The 21,454-nt window shown below is 43.1% G+C and overlaps 1 protein-coding gene across 3 annotated transcripts in view; it reads right to left on the bottom strand.

Moving 5' to 3' along the window:
• The window catches only part of CD302 (CD302 molecule), a 59,352-nt gene that overhangs the window by 13,989 nt on the left and 23,909 nt on the right, over positions 1-21,454 (bottom strand). For 2 of the 3 annotated variants that reach the window (XM_033944555.1, XM_033944556.1), the window contains exons 3-4: positions 20,423-20,545; positions 13,115-13,291 (exon numbers count right to left, since the gene is read on the bottom strand). In XM_033944555.1, the coding sequence (XP_033800446.1) occupies positions 13,115-13,291; positions 20,423-20,545 (300 nt within the window). The remainder of the gene's footprint in view (positions 1-13,114; positions 13,292-20,422; positions 20,546-21,454) is intronic. The other variant, XM_033944557.1, reaches the window with a different exon arrangement.

The raw sequence follows: 21,454 nt of genomic DNA, 5'->3' as shown, positions 1-21,454 counted from the left end.
ACAGGGATGGAGCTTGCGGTGATGGGATGGGTACGAGCTCATGGGGACGGGGACAAATTTTTTCCCCATGTCATTCTCTACTATAGACCCATCTCCCTTCTCAATCTGGACTGCAAAATTCTTGCTAAAATCCTGGCCTCTTGTTTGGAAACTCTCCTGTCTCATCTTATTCACCTGGACCAGGTTGGTTTTATGAAAGGCAGATACATTGGAGATAATGCCCAAACTTTCCATGATCTTATTGATTTAGCCCAAACTGAAAATAATGCAGCTATTGCTGTATGCCGAAAAGGCATTATTATGGTTTGGTTGTGGTACAAATTTTGTGCAGTGGATCAGAATCCTTTAACACTTCTATTGCTAGATTTAAAATTAATGACACACTCTCAGCAGATGTGCAGCTGTCCAGAGGTACCAGACAGGGCTGCCTCCTTTCACCTCTTCTCTTTAATATTGCTTTAGAGCCTTTGTTAATAACTATTAGAAATGCCACTTCAATTAAGGATATTCCTTGCAGGGACCTGCAACTTAAAACTCTTGCATATACAGATGACCTGCTTATTTTTCTTACTGAACCCAGGACTTCTATACCATCAATTCTTAAACTTGTTTCTCAATTCTCCTACATTTTCTGGCTATCACATAAACTGGAACAAATCTGAAGCTATGCCACTGACTGATAATAACTTTCAATCAGATTTGGGCCCTGCTGCTTTCAAATGGTCCCCAGATCACTTAAATACCTGGGTATCCTGTTTCATAGAGACACTCTAATGAATCTAAATTTAAATGAACTAAATACTAAAATTTCTACCCTAACCTCTAAATGGTCTCCGTATAATTTATCCTGGTGGGGCAGAATCGAAGCTGCTATCTCTCCCATTATCAATTACTTATTAGGCATGCTCCCTAAACTTGCCAGCCCTTCATTTTATAAAGATCTTCATGTCCTACTTTCCAAATTTATATGGCATAACAAACCTCCTTGGTTTGCCCTTTCCATATTGAAAACTTCTAAGCAAAATGGAGGAATGGGCTTTCCAGACTTCTATAAATATCATCTTGCTATGCTATTGAGATACGGTATGGAGTTCTTATGCTTTCAGGTGGACTTTTTGGGTCACCAGGCCGCCCAGTGGTATAAATTGCTGGTCTGAGAGACATTTGGAGCATTGAGATTAAGCATCAAATTACTGCGTCTCAATGGCCACGAATTTGGACTTGGAGGATGAGATGTACAGTGTCGGCATCTATGAGACAAACTTGGTTTTTTCTGTTACATAGAGCATTATGGACCCCTGTTCGGTTACAAAAATTGGATAGCTCTAAGTCTAATAAATGTTGGCACTATCATCTCGAAGCAGGGACTTTAGATCATTTATTATTCTATTGTCCATTTATTATGAATTTTTGGAAATCAATTTGGGACCAAATTAATTATTTATTAGACAACCCAGTGGCATTATCATATGTTACTGTGCTGTTTGGTATGGCAATGAGAGCAAAAAGTCTACAAATAATAACAAATTACATATAATTGGAAAAATTGGAGTAGATTAAATTATAATTTTTGGTGGAATTCCTTATGTCATGTTTATAAAATGGGGAGTTTTATTGCAATACAGCGGGGATGTTTCAGGAAATTTCAAGATGTGGGCATAAATGGGAAGTACTCAGACTGGAAAAAAGTAACTAGCGGTGTGCCTCAGGGCTCGGTTCTTGGGCCTATCTTATTCAATATCTTCGTAAATGACCTGGAAGAAGAAACAACCAGTGTTATTGTCAAGTTTGCAGATGACACAAAGCTATGCCGGACAATCAGGTCACAAAAAGACAGCGAGGAACTTCAGAGAGATTTGAAGCAACTTGAGAGATGGGCAGAAAATTGGCAGATGAGTTTTAATGTGGAAAAATGCAAAGTGATGCACCTGGGCAGAAAAAACAAGGAGCATGAGTATAAACTGTTAGGTATAACATTGGGGAAGAGCGAACAAGAAAAAGACTTAGGGGTACTGATAGACAGGACCCTAAAGCCGTCGGCTCAATGCGCAGCGGCGGCAAAGAAAGCTAACAGGATGTTAGGCATGATAAAGAAGGGAATCACGAGTAGATCAAGGGAGGTCATAATGCCGCTTTATAGAGCAATGGTCAGACCACACTTGGAATACTGTGTCCAACACTGGTCTCCAAACCTGAAGAAGGATATAACACTGCTGGAGAAGGTGCAGAGGCGAGCGACGAAGCTAGTAGAAGGTATGGAGAACTTGAGCTACAAGGATCGCCTCAGAAAACTGGGATTATTCACCCTTGAGAAGAGAAGACTGAGAGGGGATCTGATAGAGACTTTTAAATTGCTAAAAGGAATCGACAAAATGGAGCAAGCTCACTCACCAGCAGGGGGAAAGGATGGAGAGCAAGAAATAGCCTTATTCACATTGGCGAATGTGACCCAGACTCGGACCAGAGGTCATGGCCTTAAGCTGAGAGGGGACACGGCCAGGACAAATGTCAGAAAGTTCTGCTTCACACAGCGAGTGGTGAACGCCTGGAACTCTCTCCCGAAAGAGATGGTGGAGGAAACTACCATTCTAGGATTTAAGGGAAAATTGGACGCACATCTTCTTGCAGGACACATTGAGGGATACGAGTGACTAATGTATGCGTCAGGGTACGCCTGGCTGAGCCTCCGCGTGTGCGGATCACCGGACTGGATGGACCCCAGGTCTGATCCGGTGCAGGCATTTCTTATGTTCTTATGTGGGAGCCATTAACAAAGTATTGTACTGATTAGATGACTTTTTTCCCTTAAATTTACAAGTTCAATTGTGAGAGGGGAGGGGGGGTAATTTTATTGTTACTTATTGTATAAGGTATTGATTATATGATAGGAAAGGGTGGGAAGGGTGGGAGATAAGAGCATACCATTTATACCATTGATGATTATTAAGTGATATATTTATTGTTAATTTGTTTGGACATATTGTCACACTTATTGTAAGTTTGAAAATGAATAAAGAATTAAAAAAAAAAAAAAAAAGAGATACGGTACTCATTGGATGCTTAATTCCTCGCATTTCTCGATTCTCCCAGAATACTGCGGTAAGACTGATTTATGGTTTAAAGCAGGGGTAGGCAATTACGGTCTTCGAGAGCCGGAGCCAGGTCAGGTTTTCAGGATCTCCACCATGAATATGTATGAGATGGATTTGCATGCACTGCCTCCTTGCAGTGGTGTACCAAGGGGGGGGCGGTCTGCCCCGGGTACAAGCTCTGAGGGGATGCTCCCGGCCTTGAAGCCATTGGGGTCCGGTTCCCCCCAACATCCGGATTCTCTCCCCGGCCCCCCCCGCACTGTTTGCGGTGGAGAAGCAGCCTGCAGCGGGATCGCGATGCCAGCGATCCTTGCGCTGTTTCCTCCGCCGCGGTCCCGTCAGAGGAGGGACGGGACCGCGGCGGAGGAAGCAGCGCCAAAGCAGCGCAGGGATCGCTGGCATCGCGATCCTGCTGCGGGCTGCTTCTCTACCGTAGGTGGTGCGGGGAGGCCAGGGGGATTAAGTTTAAGTTTTAAGTTTTATTATTATTAGGATTTTATATACCGCCTATCAAGGTTATCTAAGCGGTTTTTACAATCAGGTACTCAAGCATTTTCCCTGTCTGTCCCGGTGGGCTCACAACCTATCTAATGTACCTGGGTTGGGGGGCGAGTGGTCCTTCGGGGTGGGTCAGGGCATCAGGCCTTCAGGGTGGGGTGGGCAGGCAGGCCTTCAAGGGGGGGATGGGCCTTCAAGGGGGGGGACAGGCCTTCAAGGGGGACAGGCAGGCAGGCCTTCAAGGGGGGAACAGGCCTTCAAGGGGGGGGGGACAGGCCTTCAAGGGGGGGATGCAGGCCTTCAAGGGGGGGACAGGCCTTCAAGGGGAACAGACAGGCAGGCCTTCAAGAGGGGGGCAGGCCTTCAAGGGAGGGGACAGGCCTTCAGGGGTGGGGGGCCCTGGTGTAGAAGTACACGGAGGGAAGGGGGTGTTCAAAGAGACACGCATATGCTGGACTTTGGGTGGGAAGAAATAATGGGTCTGAAAATAGAGAAGAGGGAGAGAGATGATGGACCATAGTTTTTAGGGAGGGAAGGAACAGAAAGGGAGAGAAGTTGGACACAAGGGATGGTGTGGAGGGGGGATAGAGATACTGGATAGGAGGGTAGTTGGGAAAAGAAAGGGAGAGATGGTGGACCCTGGGGTGGTGGATAAGGAGGGAGAGATGCTGGATGAAAGGGTAGTTAAGAAAAGATGGATCTGTGGAGGGAGACGAAAAAAGGAAAGATGCTAGACTTCCTGGGGAGGGAAGGGAAACGGGGAGGACAGAGATGGCAGATGGATGGTTACAGATTGAAGTAGAGGTAGGTTACAGAAATGGTCAGGAATCACTTCACAGGTCACAGACCTGATGGGCCGCCGCGGGAGCGGACCGCTTGGCGCGATGGACCTCTGGTCTGACCCAGTGGCGGCAACTTCTTATGTTCTTAACATGCAGAAAGAAGGAAGAAGGAGACCCTGGCAAGCAAGTTATCAGAAGACAACCAGAGCCTTGGACCAACAAGATTTGAAAAATAACCAGACAACAAAAGGTAGAAAAACTAATTTTATTTTCTGTTTTGTGATTACAATATGTCAGATTTGAAATGTGTATCCTGCCAGAGCTGGTGTTAGACCGCAAACGTGAGCTAGGATTTAACAGAGAGAGGAAAAGTCCTTTTTGTTTCTTTATTTTATTTACACCACAGCGCCAGTGTGGTTAGAAGCCAAAGGGGGTGAAAAAACTATAAAACCCACAGGATTTTTGAAAAAAATTACCCAACTGGGCAGGAAAATCGAATCGAAAAACCAAATCAATAGGCTGAATCGAATCAAAATTTTTTTTCCTGAATCGGGCAGCACTAGTTTGCGCTACTGTCTTAGACTACAGGACCTGGGATTGGGGAGAGATGGCATCCTCAGTATTTTATATTGCAAGTGAAACGAGGATTTGGTCAGACTTTTGAAGGGTCTGCAGAAGAAAAGTATTGTATAGGCCGGGGACATGAGACAGCAGGAAACGGGAACTTTTCTTCCTTCTATTTTTGTGAATGGCAAGGCTGAGGATGTCAGAGAGTTCAGTTAAAATATGTGCTTTATAAGAAAATATAATAATGTGTTTTATAAAGTTTATAAGCATTGCTGGCCTACCCAGTGAGGTGTTCCTAATGGTGGTGGTGGTTGCAGCGTGTCAATGTGTTGAGAGGAAGAGGTGGTCTGGGAAATTCTGCTGAGCAAACTCCGGGCCCATGTCCACTCCACTCAACTGGTTCACACACTGAGTGGGTCTTTGGGTGTTGTGCCTGGGTAGTTGTTTTGGGATCTCTTCCAGTGGTCTGTCAGTATCTCCTTCTGGTCCAAGGAAGGAAACTTTGTTAACCTTCAGAAGCATTGACCTTCAGAATATGTTTGTAACAGCGCTGCTTGTGTGGCATTAGGCTATGTAGTGATCGAAAGAAAAAAACAGACCTTTGCACATTTTTGCACTATATTGTGGGTGTATGAGGAGATTCACATTTCCTGCACAGCTAAGTCCTTGTGAAGTTACCTTGTTCTTTCTGTATTTTGATATCTAGCAAGGTCTCTGTTTGGAAGGAAAGATCTAAGCTTAAAAATGAAGTGGCCTGAAGTTATGGTAAAAGCAGATAGCATTGCTGGTTTTAAGAAAGGTTTGGACAAATTCCTGGAGGAAAAGTCCATAGTCTGTTATTAAGACATAGGGGAAGTGTCTTCTTACCCTGGATCGGTAGCATGGAATGTTGCTACTCTTTGGGTTTTGACCAGGTACTAGTGACCTAGATTGGTTACCATGAGAATGCGATACTGGGCATGATGGACCATTGGTCTGACCCAGTTAGGCTATTCTTATATTATGTTCTCATCTGTAGGGGCCTTTGTTTTCACTTCTTATTTTAATGTATTTTTTTCTGGGAACTTATCAGTGTTTTTTATAATGAGAACAAAAATGGAAGAGAATTAATGTGTGTGGAATGGGGGGGCAACTAATTTCTTCAGCTAAATAATTCAATCCAAATCAAGACATAGGAGAACTCACGCACCATTCACATACCCTCCAACCAAAATCGTCAAAAGAAAAAAAACTGTTTGACAACCTCCTAACACTCGACCCCCAACTCTACAACCTATTGACCTTGACCACAGACTACAAAACCTTCAAAAAAGAAATAAAAACCCTTCTATTCATAAAACACATAAAACTGAACTAACACAATCAGAACTGTCCCAAGCATCACCTGCAACTACTCCATATGTACTTCTGATGTCATGACAATTCAGACATAATTTATGTTATGTTTGGAATAATCGTTACATATATGAGGTTCAATAAAATAAAATTTTCACTACCTGTTTCTATTCTGACCATTTATTCCGTATCATGGTTATTACAAAAAATATTTTTTTACATGCGGGGGGGGTGTCAAAAAATGATGGGCCCCGGGTGCCACATACTCTAGGTACGCCACTGCCTTCTTGAGATGCAAATCTAGCTCATGCATATTTATTGTGGATATCCTGAAAACCTGACCTGGCTCCGTCTCTCGAGGACCGGAATTGCCTACTCCTGGCCTAAAGAAATATGATCATGTAAAAGGCTGCAAAGACAAGAAATACTATGATCATCTGCTTTTATTTCAAGCAGCTTTTCATGATAACTTTCGTTCACTGTTACTTACTTCTCACTCTTATGAACACTAGGAAACAATTGAAGTTTTATCTTTTCCCAAGTACTTGTCTGAGTAGTTATCTATTGCAGTGGTTCCCAACCCTGTCCTGGAGGACCACCAGTCCAATCGGATTTTCAGGCTAGCCCTAATGAATATGCATGAGAGAGATTTGCATATAATGGAGTGACAGGCATGCAAATCTGCTCCATGCATATTCATTAGGGCTATCCTGAAAACCCGATTGGCCTGGTAGTCCTCCAGGACAGGGTTGGGAACCACTGATCTATTGCCCTTCTTTGTAGATTATGTAATTTTTGTAAACCGCATTGAACTTATGGTTATGCGGTAGTAAGAACATAATCTAGATGGATGCACAAAATAAATTGAAAAGGAAAATGAGGGAAGAAAGGGATTGCAGGAGAGAGAAGGAGAGGAGAGAGATGCCAGACCAATGGGGTGAAAGGAGAGATGGAATGGGGAGACATACAGTTTCTGGAAGGGGCATAGGAGAGAAGATGCCATAGAGGGGCAGAGAGACGGCAGACAGTGGATGGAAGGAAGAGAGTAACAAGAAGATGAGGAAAGCAGAAACCAGAGAAGACAAAGGTAGAACAAAAATTTTCTATTTATTTATTGCTTTAGGAGACATGTGTCACTGTTTCTGTGGTGTTGCATTGTATGCAGAGTCCAGCTTCTTGCTGGTTCAATTTAACCTTTGTCTATGTATTTTCATTTTATCCCCCCTTTTACAAAACTGTGGAGCGTTTTTTACCGCCAGCCGTGGTGGTAGCAGCTCTGATGCTCAGAATTCCATGAGCGTCAGAGCTGTTACTACCGTGGCTAAAATCCACACTTCAGTTTTGTAAAAGGGGAAGGGGTTAATTTGTGATGACATTTCATACTAGGCGAAGGTGTTTTCTGTGTTCTGTGTGTTCGAAAGACATGGTTTTCTGTTAGGATTGACGGTGTAGGATTGATCTGTACTAGTCTGGCTTGTTTAGTTTTACAATGGGTGTATTGATGTTGTACTGCTCACTACATATGTAAGATGCTGCCTTTTCCTAGGTACTCATGTGTGATGTGTGGCTTGTTACTAAAAATCATGTTTTTCGGACAGATGGGGGGGTGACAAAAAATGATGGGCCCCAGGTGTCATATATGCTAGGTATGCCACTGTGCTCTACAGTTTTGTAAATGGGGAGATAGAATAAAAATACGTAGACAAAGGTTAAACTGAAGCACCAAGAAGCTGGACTCTGCATACAATGCAACATCACAGAAACAGCAATGCATCTCACCTAAAAAAAAAAAGAAATAAATAAATATAATTTTTTTTCTACCTTGTCTTCTCTGGTTTCTGCATTCCTCATCTTTTTGTCACTCTCTTCCTTTCAACCACTGTCTACCCTCTCTCTGCCCCTTCTATATGGCATCTTCTCTCTTTCTATTCCCGTTCTAGAAACTTTATGCATCCCCCTTCCATTTCTCCCTTCACCCCATTAGTCTGGCATCCATCTTCCTCCCTTCCCTCCTCCAATAGTCTTCCATCTCTCCTCTCCTCTTCTTACCTTCCCTCTCCCACACCCACATGGTCTGGCATTTCACTCTCTCCTCTCCCTTCCCCCCCACTTCCATCAGCATCTGCCCCCTTTCTCTCCCTTCAACCCAATTCCATGCAGTATCCTTCCCCCTTATGTCTCTTTCCCTGCAATTCCATCAGAATCTGCCCCTTTCTCTCCCTCCACCACGCTTCCATACCACCCTGACCCCATTTCTCACCCTTCACCATGATTCCATACCACCCTGACCCCCCTTTGTCACTCTTCACCATGATTCCATACCACCCTGACTCCCTTTCTTACCCTCCACACCCTTCCATGCCACCCTGACCTCCTTTCACCACCCTACTATGCTCGTTTCTTTCTCCATCCCAAAGATCCCGCAATGACTGCTTCTTCTCCGGATGGAAGAGGTAAGTGACGTTGGAGGGGCCTGGGCTGGCAGACGCAGTTAGTTGCGGCAAGATCCCGCGATGACTGCGGCTGCCAGTCCACCCCCCCCCCCCCCCCCCAATGTCACTTACCTCTTCCGGAACAGAGGGTAGATGGCGCAGTTATCGCAGGACCTTCGTTCACTTCAGCGCGGCTGCTGACTCTGCTCTAAGTACAGCAGCCGCACTGAGGTGCCGTTTGGAGCAGCGCAGGAGGTTCCGGATCTGGACTGCTGTGCACCCCCTTGGAGCGTGCACCCGGGGTTGACCGCCCCCCTTGGTATGCCACTGCAGCAGCATAGAGAGCTACCCTGCTGTTTGTGTGCACAATCTGGTTCTGTATTAGTATATGCACTTAAGAATTCTCTGGGTTTGACCCAGAGACTCTAATTTTATATAAATTACTGGGACTCCAGATAAACACTGGAAAACTCTGGCTGCTGACATAGAATTGACCAATGCTACCCCGAAAGGCAGGATTTGTATCAGGCTAACTGGTACAGGCTAGAAACAGAAGTTCACATGCTGGAGGAAACCCTAAATGAGGTGAAGTTGCATTGGCCTGGGTAAACTAGGAAAAGTAGTTCTGCAATCCCATGTGAGATCCAAGAAAAAAATGAGGTCATGTGGGCCCACAAAGATCAAAAGCAGGAATCTTCCCGCTTATTTCAAATTAACATGTGTAGGCCCAAAAGGAGATTGTGAAGTTGAATGGGCCTATGTTGATAAGAGCAGCAGGGTTCCTAATCGCCCCATGCAGTATCAAAGAAGGAAGTGGACACTTGAGGATCAGACTGTTGGCACAAAGGAAGAAGTGAAGTTATATTGACTGCACAGAAGGCAAGGCTCTGGTAACAGGAAGGTGAGGGATAGAGAGAGACTAAGGGGAAGATTCTGTTTGCAGTAAAATCTGATGGACTGCTATTGCGCCATTATTGTAACTATTTCAAAAGGGCAAGTCATTCTTTAAGAAAACATGATTGCAAATAAGGTTCACAGAGGGTCGCTAAATTTTAATGTACTAGTCGCTGCTGATAGTAATCAGCACATGCACAGAATACACCTACAATTTTTTTTAAAAAGACCCCAAATTGAAGATCGGCAGAGGGAATGCCCACGCTTTCCCACCGTCACCATCAAGCAACCCCCCAACCCCCCCATCGCCAGCACAAGGGTTGCCCACTCCCTCCTGCCACTGCTGTAAAGCAACCCCCCAACACACACACAAACGCCAGGCAGGAGAAGGGATGCCTACTCCCTCCTGCTGCTGCCATCAAGCAAGCAACCCAATACACACCCCAACAGCAGGAGAGATGCCCATTCCTTCCCACCGCTGCCATAAAGCAACACCCCCAACACACACACAAACCCCTGGCAGCAGAAGGGATGTCCACTCCCTCCTATCACCACCATTAAGCAACCCACCTGACACCCCCCCCCAGTAGCAGGAGGGATGCCCACTCCTTCCTGCCGCTGCCATAAAGTAACCCCCCCAACACACACACACACACACAAACCCTTGGTGGCAGAAGGGATACCCACTCCCTCCCGCCACTGCTGTCATGCCCCTGGTGACCCCCTAGTACCTCCAATGACCCCCCACCCCCTACTTTGTTCATGAAGGCCGTCAGAGGGATGCCTACTCCCTCCAGCCAGCAGCCCTGCCTCTTCATAATGGTGGGCCTTCCCCTCTCTGGCGCATCCTGGGATGTGCCAGGGAGGTGACTAAGACTCTGAGTGGCCCAGGCACTTAAGGCCCCTCCTATGGGAGGGGCCTTAGATGTCTTAGTCAATCAGAGCATTTGGCCTCTGCCCAGATGCACAGGGGAAGGGTTTAAGGCTGATTGGCCCAGGTTGCTTATGGCTCCTCCTATGGGAGGGGCATCCAGGGAGGGGTCTAAGGCTCTTATGGTCCAGGGGCCTAGCCAGTCAGAGCGTTAGCTCCCTCCTTGGCACATCCCCGGATACATTTTGAAGAGGCAGGCCTCCAGCCGACCTTTGTAAACAAAGTGGGAGAAGGTCATCAGGGGCATGATAGAGGCAGTGCCAGTGAGCATCCCTCCTGCTGCTGGGGGGGGAATTGCTTAAGGGAGTGGGCATCCACCCTGCTGATGGGGTGTGTGTGTCAGGGGGGGGTTGCTTGACAGCAGCGGTGGGATGGAGAGGGTATCCCTACTGCCAGAGGTATCAGGAGAGGGGGAAAATTTTTCTGGCAGGTCTGAGCTGTAACGCCTACTTTTCTGTCAATTCATGAGCCAATCAGCACTCAAGCACTGACCATAAAATAAGGCTATGACACCTCAAACCTGCTGGAAAATTTTGCCTCTATCTCTACTTACAAGGCAGTTTTGCCTTCAAAGCACCGGAGTTCATTAAAAACAGAAAAACATCTTGAATGCTTGAAACTCTTAGAAACTATTTATACTCTGGCTACTCTACTGATGTCCTTAAACAGAACTCATCTGGAATTTCAGAAAACGTATTAGATTCTAGAAATCAAGGTTTTGTTAATTAAAAAAAAAAAAGGTTAAGGAGCCGATTCAAACCTCAGATGCTTATACTTGAACTCCTTCTGGGGCATATTAGCGATCCATAAATACTAATGCGATCAATAATAATAAAACGCTAGAGCACGCATGCGCTCTCAAAAATTCGTGCGGTGTGGCGCCGTGAGGTGTGCTTCTGTGGCAACATTCTAACCTCACGGCGCATGCGGGGGCTGAAGGCGCGCGACTGTGCTCTCTACAAACCTCCCGGTTCCAGCGGAGTAGGCAGCAGCAGTGGACAGCAGCCCCGCTCCAGCCGTTCACCCTCCACAAACCTCCCGGCTCCAGCGGCGTAGGCAGCACTATAAACACGCTGCTTCGCGCCCTTCTCTGCCGATTTCCTCTGCCGCGTCATCATCGGAGACAGACGCGGCAGAGGAAATCGGCAGTAGAAGGCCGTGAAGCAGCGTGTTTAAAGTGCTGCCTACGCGGCTGGGGCCCTGAGGTTTGTCGGCGGTGGGAGGGTCAGGAGCAGGCCAGATCGAGCAGGACAACGGCAGTACAAGAAGGGGGAGGGGCCGAATGGAGCAGGGAAAAGAAGGTAAGAGAAGGGAAAGGGGGGTAGGGGAAAATGCTGCTGCTGCTTCTGCACAGGAAAGGGGGAGGATAGGAGGGAAATGCTGTTGCTGCTGCATAGGGAAGTGGGATGGAAATGCTGCTGCACAGGGAAATGGGGAAAAATGACAGACAGACAGCGGAGAGAAGGAGACAGAAAGAAAGACACAGGGGCAGGGAGAGGGACAGAAAGACAGACAGAGAAAGGGGGCCAGAGAGAGAGTCAGCGGGAGAGGAAAAGGGGGCTGCTTTGGGGGGAGGGGTGTGCTTGGGGCAAACAGCTTTGCTCTGGGGGGAAGACAGAAGGGGCCATGGAGAGACAGGGAGAGGGAAAGGGGGCTGCTTTGGGGGGAGGGGTGTGCTGGGGGGAGACAGAAGGGGCCATGGAGAGATAGGGAAAGGGGGCTGCTTTGGGGGGAGGTGTGTTGGGGACAGACAGCTTTGCTCTGGGGGGGGAAGACAGAAGAGGGCCATGGAGAGACATTTGGGGGGGAGGTGGGGGGAGGGGAGGGGGAGACAGAAGGATACAGACAGCGGCCAAGGAGAGAGAGATAAAGAAAGACAGACAGACACATCTATTCTAGCACCCGTTAATGTAACGGGCTTAAAGACTAGTATAATATAATGTGATATAATACTTATCTCCCACAGAAGGATGAGTCATGTGTCGGAAAATATTGAACTGGGCAACCTGATTGGGCCTGATGGACTTTGAATATGTAAATTTATTATTATAAATGATAATAAACATAAATTTCTTATTTATGGTTGTTATTTTATGCTTTATTATTTTGAGAAAAGTGAGATAGATAGGAACTAGAACTTAAAACTGGTAAAGTGTTTTGTAGTACTTTTTGTTTGTACAGTGGTACCTTGGATTACGAGCATAATCCGTTCCAGGAGCATGCTCGTAATCCAAAATGCTCGTTTATCAAAGCGAGTTTCCCCATAGGAGAGAACGTGAACTCGCAAGCCTTGAGCATGCGCACATGCTCAAGGCCAGCACAGAAGAGGAGGCTGACATGCCGGTGCTACATTAAAATAAGAAGAGGGCTCTGGGGGACTTCAGGTTGCGGCCGGGGGGGGGGGTGCCCGATGGCGGGGGGGGGGGGGGGGCACTCGCAAATCGAGGCGTGCTCAGTTTCCGAGGCGTCGAGTTTGCAAATATTTTGCTCGTCTTGCAAAACACTTGCAAACCAGTGCACTCGTAAACCGAGGTACCACTGTATTACTATCTTGCCCATAGGATGTTTCTGTTCCATACTTACAGGCAGTTGTTTTGCACATTGTTCCAACTTGAGTAAACTCTTCACAATTCATTTTCCTCCATTGTCCGGATCTCGCATGTATTGCAGAACAGGTGTTCAGCAGTGCCTCACTAGTGTCCTCACCACTCCAATTGGTGAATGTCAGTTCTGATTTATCATACCATTTGTACATATTATCTGCATGACAGAACATCTTGTGTACGTTATTTTTTTTATTGTCATTTGCAAAGTTTATTTTCTTTTTATCTAGCATAGTCAAATGTTTTATTTTTTTGTTATAGTGTAAAATAATGTATTTACTCTCCTCCACCCCCCCCCCCCACACTTTTACAAAGCCGTAGGAGTGTTTGTTACACATCTTTGTAAAAGAAGCCCTTAAATTGTTTAAAAAAATATCAATGAGATTAATGGCAGCATCTAACACAGCAGTTTAATAGAGCTCCTGGGATGAAAAACTAAATCCAGTCTCACAGGGTGTAATCGACAAGATCTGAAGTCTAATCTTTGTAATTCAGAGGCCGAGTCATATGATAAGTGGCAGGGGATTTTTGATATGAATTCTAAATCCAAATTGAGATAGCTTGCCATAAATGTCTCAACAAAAGTCTAGCTCACAGCCACAATTCTACATTTCTGGCTTTGAACTAGATGTCTTCAGGCTGATACATTCATTTGTAAGTGCCATTATGAGAAAAAAAATATAAATATCATTTTTGGGAAAAAAATAAACTGCTCCTTTCACTAAGGTGCGCTAGCGTTTTTAGCGTGTGCTAACCCCGCGCTACGTGCCAAGAACTAACATCAGTTCAATGCTGGCGTTAGCATCTAGCGCATGCGCTAAAACCGCTAGTGCAACTTAGTAAAAGGAGCCCAAAGTCCCAAAGAAAGACATGCCATAGGGACATCTATCTGGCAGCATGCCTAGTAAACTGGCCACTCAGACATCCCAGCAGTGCAGAGGGGCAGCCTAGTGGTCAGTGACGTGGGCCCAGGTCCCAGGTAGAAATCTCACCTAAACCCCTTCATATGATATGGTGAGCCCTCTAAGAACAGGGAAAACCTACTGTACCAACAGGTCTTATCTGATCTAATCTAATGTTAGCATTTCTATTCTATGCTTAACCAACCCTATCTCAAAGCAAATTATAGATTAAAATAAAAATGGACAAAACCCATTTGATTACAAAACATAAAGCTAGAACCAATCTGCTAATATTTAATTACCGGTCAGATATTATCCAAATAAATACGTTTTAACAGGCTTCCTAAATACATTATACAAGGTCATTTCTTGAATTTCATGTGGTAATTTGTTCCATAAATCTACCAAAGATCTCATTTTACAATCTCTTTCTCATAATAGTACATTTCCAACAATCATAAATTGAAGGGATTTTTAATCTGATTTCTTGAGATGAATGTAAATACCTAGAAGCAGAATAAAGGCAAATCAAATTTTGAAGGTACTCTGGAGCTAGACCATATAATATCTTGAAAACAAACGTTAATAACTTCTTGTTTTTTATTGGTAACCAATACAACCTAATCAAAAATAGGAAAATGTGATCAGCAGCTCCGCCCCCCAATAAATCTAGCCACAATAGCCATCAGGTTTGCAGGTCACATATATTTAGGTAGAAGGGGCATTTCTATGTTCCAGGAGGGATCCCATATTTATACTGAAATGAAAGAGTTAAAGTGGTAATTGAAGCTGGGTTCCCACGAAGATGCAAATCCAAAGTGAGGAAGAAAGAGATGCTTCCAAATGTGAACTTTATTAAACAATGAAAAATGACCCAAAGCTGTCAGCATTTCGATACCAAAAAGAACCTTCTTCAGGAGTCTACAGATAAACACAAAGTTTATAGACAGCCTTGTACTTATCAGGTAAGCACATTTTGGAAAAAACGTTTTCTACCATCAAAAAGAGAAAGGACAAAGATAAGGAGTCAGAAATACAGAGATGAAAAGTATCAATTCGCTGCGCACGACCGTTTTTTCGGTCACCGCCCCATCCCTGTGGAATTCTGCCCTACTAACTTAACAGAAGAAATGTCATTGATCCGGTTCAAATCTAGATTAAAGGCACCTTTATTTACAGATGCATAGAACGTGTAACCGTCTTCATTAAGGACCTGCAAGTTTAATAGGGTTTTTAGCAGATCAAAGAAAATCAAAACTACCTTTCCTTATGTTCTTACCTGTTTCTTTTCTTTTTGATATTGCAGTTCTTCCCCCTTACCTACTGTATCTGTAAGTTTGTATAGGTATTGGTCTTTGTAAAGCAACCTATTTATTTTAACTGTACACCACCTGGAAACTCTGTAGAGGCGATTTAACAAATTTTAATAAAACCTGGATGGGTATTTTTATTTGGGTTTTTATTATTTTAGACCCCCTTTTATCAAGCCGTGTTAGGGGTTTTATTTTATCACTGGCCAATGTGGTAAAAGCTCCGACACTCACAGAATTCCTATGAACGTTGGAGCTTGTACCGCAGCAGCTGGCGATAAAAAACCCCTAACGCAGCTTGATAAAAGGGGAGGCCTTAGTTTTTCAGTATGTTTTATATTTATTATATATTTATAATTTCCTGATATACTGTATATTTTTGTATTGACATCTGGTGTTCCTAAGTATAATTGAAGAAAAGGAGTATGTGCCAGAGGAGGCATTCAATGTGGATAAGACTGGCTTGTTTTACAAGCAGACTGAGAAAAGGACATATATAGTATAATGAAAATGACAGCAAAATCCCCAGGATTCAAAGCATTTAAAGATTGCACTACCCTTCTTTGAAAGATTTTGAAAAAGTTTTCCTTTAAAAAAAAAAAAAATACCGATGAGTTTACTAGCCAGGAAATGTATTCTTCAGTGCTGGACGGTCCCTTGACCCTCCAGCGTTTTGGCATTGGCAGAACCAATTGCATCAGTTGGCCATCTGGGAGGCGCGGGATGCCAGAGGAGCTAGGAAGCAAAAGATGTTGTTCTTGAATATCTGGGAGTCATATCTGCAATCCTTGCATCCAAAGGGACACAGTGCGGTTTTAAGATGGATGTCCTAATCTGGGCGCTCAGTATATAGGGCTGGGAGAGCAATGGTGAGTACTGGTGGGGCGGGGTGGAGAGTACCAGTGGGGGGGGGGTGGGGAGGGAGGGATTGGGGAGGAGAGGTGGGGGGGGTATTGCACGGTTCTGGCACTTAGTCACAGATATGATAAATGGGGTTCGGTGGGGGAAGGGGGTGGTGTGGCATCTTCGGGGATCATAAGAGTCCAGGGTCTCGGAGTGCCTTTCAGCCTCCATTAGTTTCATTTGCCCTATGTAGAGTGGGAAGGGGGGGGGAGTTTGGTTGCTGTTACTCTTCTTCTGCACATGCTTGTTATATTATTGTATATGATGCATTATTGTTCGTACTGTGCACCCGTGGGGTGCCTGGGCATTGTATTTGCTGTTGTTTGCATCAATAAAAATTGTTTGAACCAAAAATACCGAGTGGGGAGGGCTGATTTTCATGTTTATTGTTTTTCTTGAGAACTTATATAAAGAAGAAGTGGCTTATAAAGCTTCATATAATTCTTGCATAGAATCACTAACTCAATCAAAAACAGTGCTCAGAGTTGAATTTGATTTTTCACACCAAATGCCGGTACACAACCGGATGTTGAAAGGCTGTACTTCACTCTTTAATCATTGCATCTGTTTATGATTTGTAAATTGCATATAAAAATACAATACAAAAAAAATCAAAAAACCACTTATCTGAGAAATATGCAGTGCTGTCAGATCAATTTAGTTAAACTCTGGGCTTGACGCGTTTCGTCGTAGCTGTTTCATAAAGCCCGTAGGTATGTTTTTCAAAACTCAAAAAAGTGGTCTGTCTATCTCACCCTGCCCATTCCTTAAACTGCTTTCCCCAATTTTGTTCAATCTTTATATGACAACTTTGAATATTTATAAGCTGTCAGCGTGGGAAACACTTTTCACTTATGCGGATGACATTTTTATACTGATTGAGATTGATCCAAATATTACCAATTTAACTTTTAAAATAAATCACTGTATCTCTAAACTTCAAACTTGGGCTATATTCGTCCAGATGAAGCTACATGCAGCTAAAACTAAACTTCTGTGGTTAGGTTCAAAATTGGATCATCTTCCTTCCACTGTACTTTTGGATTCTGGAGCCTCCCTACAAATTGAGTTCTCTTCTAAGATTTTGGGAATACTTTTTCATTCTTCTCTTACTTTTAAGGATCAAATAAACTCACTGGTTAAGAAATGTTTTTACAGCTTACGAATGTTGAGGAAGGTCAGATCTCTTTTCCATCAACGTCATTTTTCTGTTTTGGTCCAATCTATTATATTATCCCGGTTAGATTATTGTAACACCATTTATCTTGGCATCACTAAGAACTGCCTTCAAAGACTACAATTGATTCAGAATACTGCTGCAAAGTTGATCTAGGGAAAGAGCAAATTCGACCATATGACTCCTTTGCTTTTCTCTCTCCATTGGCTCCCAGTTTATTTTAGAATTCAATTTAAGTGTTTATGTATTGATTTTAAGATTTTACATGGTATCTTTGCTCCTCTTGTTTCTCTGCTATGGAATGTTTATAGATTTTCATATGCGAGAGGCATTCATCGTTTTAACTTTCTCTTCCTTCTAGGAAAGGAATTCAAGGAGTTAAGAATTTTAGCAGCTCTCTGGCATTTAAATTTCCCCAATTGTGGAATGAACTTCCCCTAATTTGAACTTCCCCTAGTTCCTTCCAACTCTTCCCTAAACTTCTAAAAACTTTTTTTATTCGCTAAACATTTTGAAAATTAACTTTCTTGTATTTCAGTTTACTTTATTTTTTTAATTTATTGTTAACCGCGTCAATTTTCCTTTGGTTGAAGACCCGGTATATAAGGTTAAGTTTTAGTTTAGTTTAGTTTATGAAGCAGCTACGGCGAAATGCGTCAAGCCCACAGTTTAACTAAATTGATCTGACAGCAGTGCATATTTCTCAGATAAGTGGTTTTCTGATTTTTTTTGTATTGTTTTTTATATTCAATTTACAAATCATAAACAGATGCAATGATTGAAGAGTGGAGTACAGCCTTTCAACGTCCTCACACGAATCTTGAACTAGGGATATTCCCAGCTTTGCCTTAAATGGTTACTAGTTCCAGGGGTGCACAAAACATGGTTCTTTGATTTCTGTTGGATAATTTGGGGAAGGTGTGATGCAGAGTATGGAACATCACTGTGTAAAATATGTTCTTTTCTTTGTAATTGCAACTGGATAATGATCAATGAAAAGTTAAAGGATTACAAAGAATATCAACATAGCTGGCAAAAGTATATTTGAGAAACACAAGGCTCCTTTTACAAAGGCGCGTCAGGGCCTTAACGCGCGGAATAGTGCACGCTAGCCGCTACCACCTCCTTTTGAGCAGGCGGTAGATTTTCAGCTAGCGCGTGCTAATCCGGTGCATGCGCTAAAACGCTTAGCGCGCTTTCGTAAAAGGAGCCCACAATTGTATGCAAAAGTTTAAGTAGTCCTGGTTAAATTGCATATTTCAGTAAATCCTTAAAGGAACAAAAGTTTATTTTAGTAAATTTATATACCACTTATAGCCTAAGTGGTTTACATTCAGGTACTCAAGTATTTTTCAAAGGTAGTATCCACCTCCTACTACTTACAACAACTAAAACCCATCCGCCGCTACTTCTCTGACACTGACTTCACCCAGCTGTTGTATGCCTTTGTACTGTCCTGCCTGGACTACTGCAATGGCCTATATGCCGGTCTACCGACCAAGGAACACCACCAGCTACAGCGAGTCCAAAATGCAGCGGTGAGACTACTAAAGAACCTCGGCCCTTTCAACCACATTTCCCCTGCAATGAATCAGGCCCATTGACTTCCAATATACATGTGCGTCATTTTCAAATAACTAATGTTAGCCTTTAAGCACCTCTACAGCATGACCCCCAACTACCTAGCGAGGAAGCTTTCCAATCTACCACCCGATTACCGCCAAACTGAAAGAGGCTATTTTGTTCGAGCGCAGGTTGCTCTAGTAACTGCCCCAAAGCCCATAGGGGTTTAAAGGGCTTCAGGGCCGTTGTTGCACAGCAGCCACTAGCGTAGCTTTGTAAAAAAAAAAAAAAGTGGGGGTGGGTTAGCCAGTTAAGTCCTGACATTCAGCACTTAACCAGTTCCGATAACTGTATAAATAGGACTGTGTTTTATGAAGTTTTATCTTGCTACTATTTGGGATTCTCCCAGGGTCTTAGATTGGCCACTTCTGTAAGCAGGATACTGGGCTAGGTGGACTTTTGGTCTGCCCCAGTATGGCTACTCTTATATTTATGAGGTTAATCTTAACTGGTTAACTGCTGACTATCACACTGATCTGGCTAGGTTTTATCTGGCTGCATATGCCTGAATATCAAATGTTGGTGCCCGGACATGGCCCGGCATTTTATATCTAGGAATAAAGCCAGCAGAGGTCACCAAAACGCCGACAAGATATGTTCTCTGTATCGGCGCCGCAACTCTGGAATTCATTACCTTTACAGTTAAGAGATGAAAATAACTTAAGCAATTTTAAAAAGAATTTAAAATGCTTTTTATTTAAGGATGCTTTCAACTTATAAATTACATTTGAGCTCTTCCTCTTTCCCTTTCTTCTTCTTTTCCACGCTTTTTTCCTAATTCTTCCTTTTTTATGTTTATATCTTTTTCATCATTGTATAAATTTATTAGCCCATCATATATACTTATTATGTGAATCCTCCTTTTTTTATTGTATTCATTGTATAAATTGCTAGTTTTATAATATCTTATATGTTATTTCTTATTTTAATATTATGTTTAATTATATGTTACTTTTATATACTGTAATTCGCTTAGAAACAATTTTAATTAAGCGATTAATCAAATATAAATAAAACTTGAAACTTGACTGCTGCCAGCTGGATATCAGGCCCAACATCTTTCCACACATTCTAATGCATAATTACTATTTTCCGTTTTTTATTCACAATAAGTAAAGCAGTGAATATAAGGCAGGCTGATAGTTTTCATAACTCTGTACTCTAACTAAACCATTGCTGGTGCTTCTATACTTTTCAATCTTTGTGGCAAAGGATTATAGTAACATGATCATATGGAAGCTCCAAATTCCTGAGTCCTTTTTTTTCCCTTTCAGTTGAGAACTCATTAATTAAAATTATGCTAATCTTTCTGACATGAACTACTACAATAAATCTTCCACTGGCATGCTCTCATTGAGGTAGAATATGCTTACCATCTGTATCAAAATATATGCCCAGCAAAACTTCGTCAGCATACTGCCAATTCTGTGTCAAGGATTCTCTTATAAATATATTTTCTTCTTCATTATTGATACTGATGATGTCAGCACCAGAAACTAATTTTGAAAAAATACAATAAAACACAAAAAAACCCCACATTAATTTTATTTTAAGTTAGTACAGCTGATAAGAAGGTATCTTATGTACTTGACATGTATCTAGAGAAGCCTTAACTATTAAGCAAAGCATTAGTTTACAGCAAATGTTCTTATTTGATAGGCATGCACTTTACAATTTTCCCCTATGTATGTGATTGAGGTTTAGACTGAGCAAATGGTGATAACTTAAGTTTAAGGTGCTTAAGTGCAGCCTTACCCCCTCTTCTACGAAACCACACTAGCGGTTTTTAGTTCAGAGAGCCACGCAGAATGGCCGCGCTGCTCCTGACGCTCATTGAGTTCCTATGAGTAATGAATTAAAGAGAATTTTCTAGAGTAATCAATTAAAGAGGATTTTAAGATTTTTCTAAATGAATGAATTAAGATTAGGCAGTAATTTAAGATTAGGTATTAACTTATGAAATAAATATCAATTTAATAAATAATTATTTTTAGTCTTGGTAGGGAGGGAGGTTCAAGCCACATTACAGGGGTTCAAGGAAGGTTTGGATAGGTTCTTGAAAGATAAGGAGATTGAGGGGTACAGATAGAAGTAGAGGTAGGTCATGGACCTGATGGGCCGCCGTGGGAGCGGACCGCTGGGCGCGATGGACCTCTGGTCTGACCCAGTGGAGGCAACTTCTTATGTTCTTATGTGATTAGGAGTAAGAGAAAAGTTTTCTTTCTCTTGTAAGAAATCCCAGAATGGCAAAATTTACTCCATAATCTGAGGCTTGTCCCTGTTTGTCTAAATCAGGGGTGTCGAACTCAATCAGAGAAGGGGCCAAAATCTAAAATCCAGCCTAAATCGCGGGCCGAATGGTTTACTGAACAGTCATAAACTGACAATGTTAACCAGAAATGTGA

Source organism: Geotrypetes seraphini, chromosome 5 (genome assembly GCF_902459505.1).
Source record: "Geotrypetes seraphini chromosome 5, aGeoSer1.1, whole genome shotgun sequence".
NCBI lineage: Eukaryota > Metazoa > Chordata > Amphibia > Gymnophiona > Dermophiidae > Geotrypetes > Geotrypetes seraphini.
Note: the sequence above shows the minus strand (reverse complement) of the source record. Positions and strands in the feature narration are given on the sequence as shown.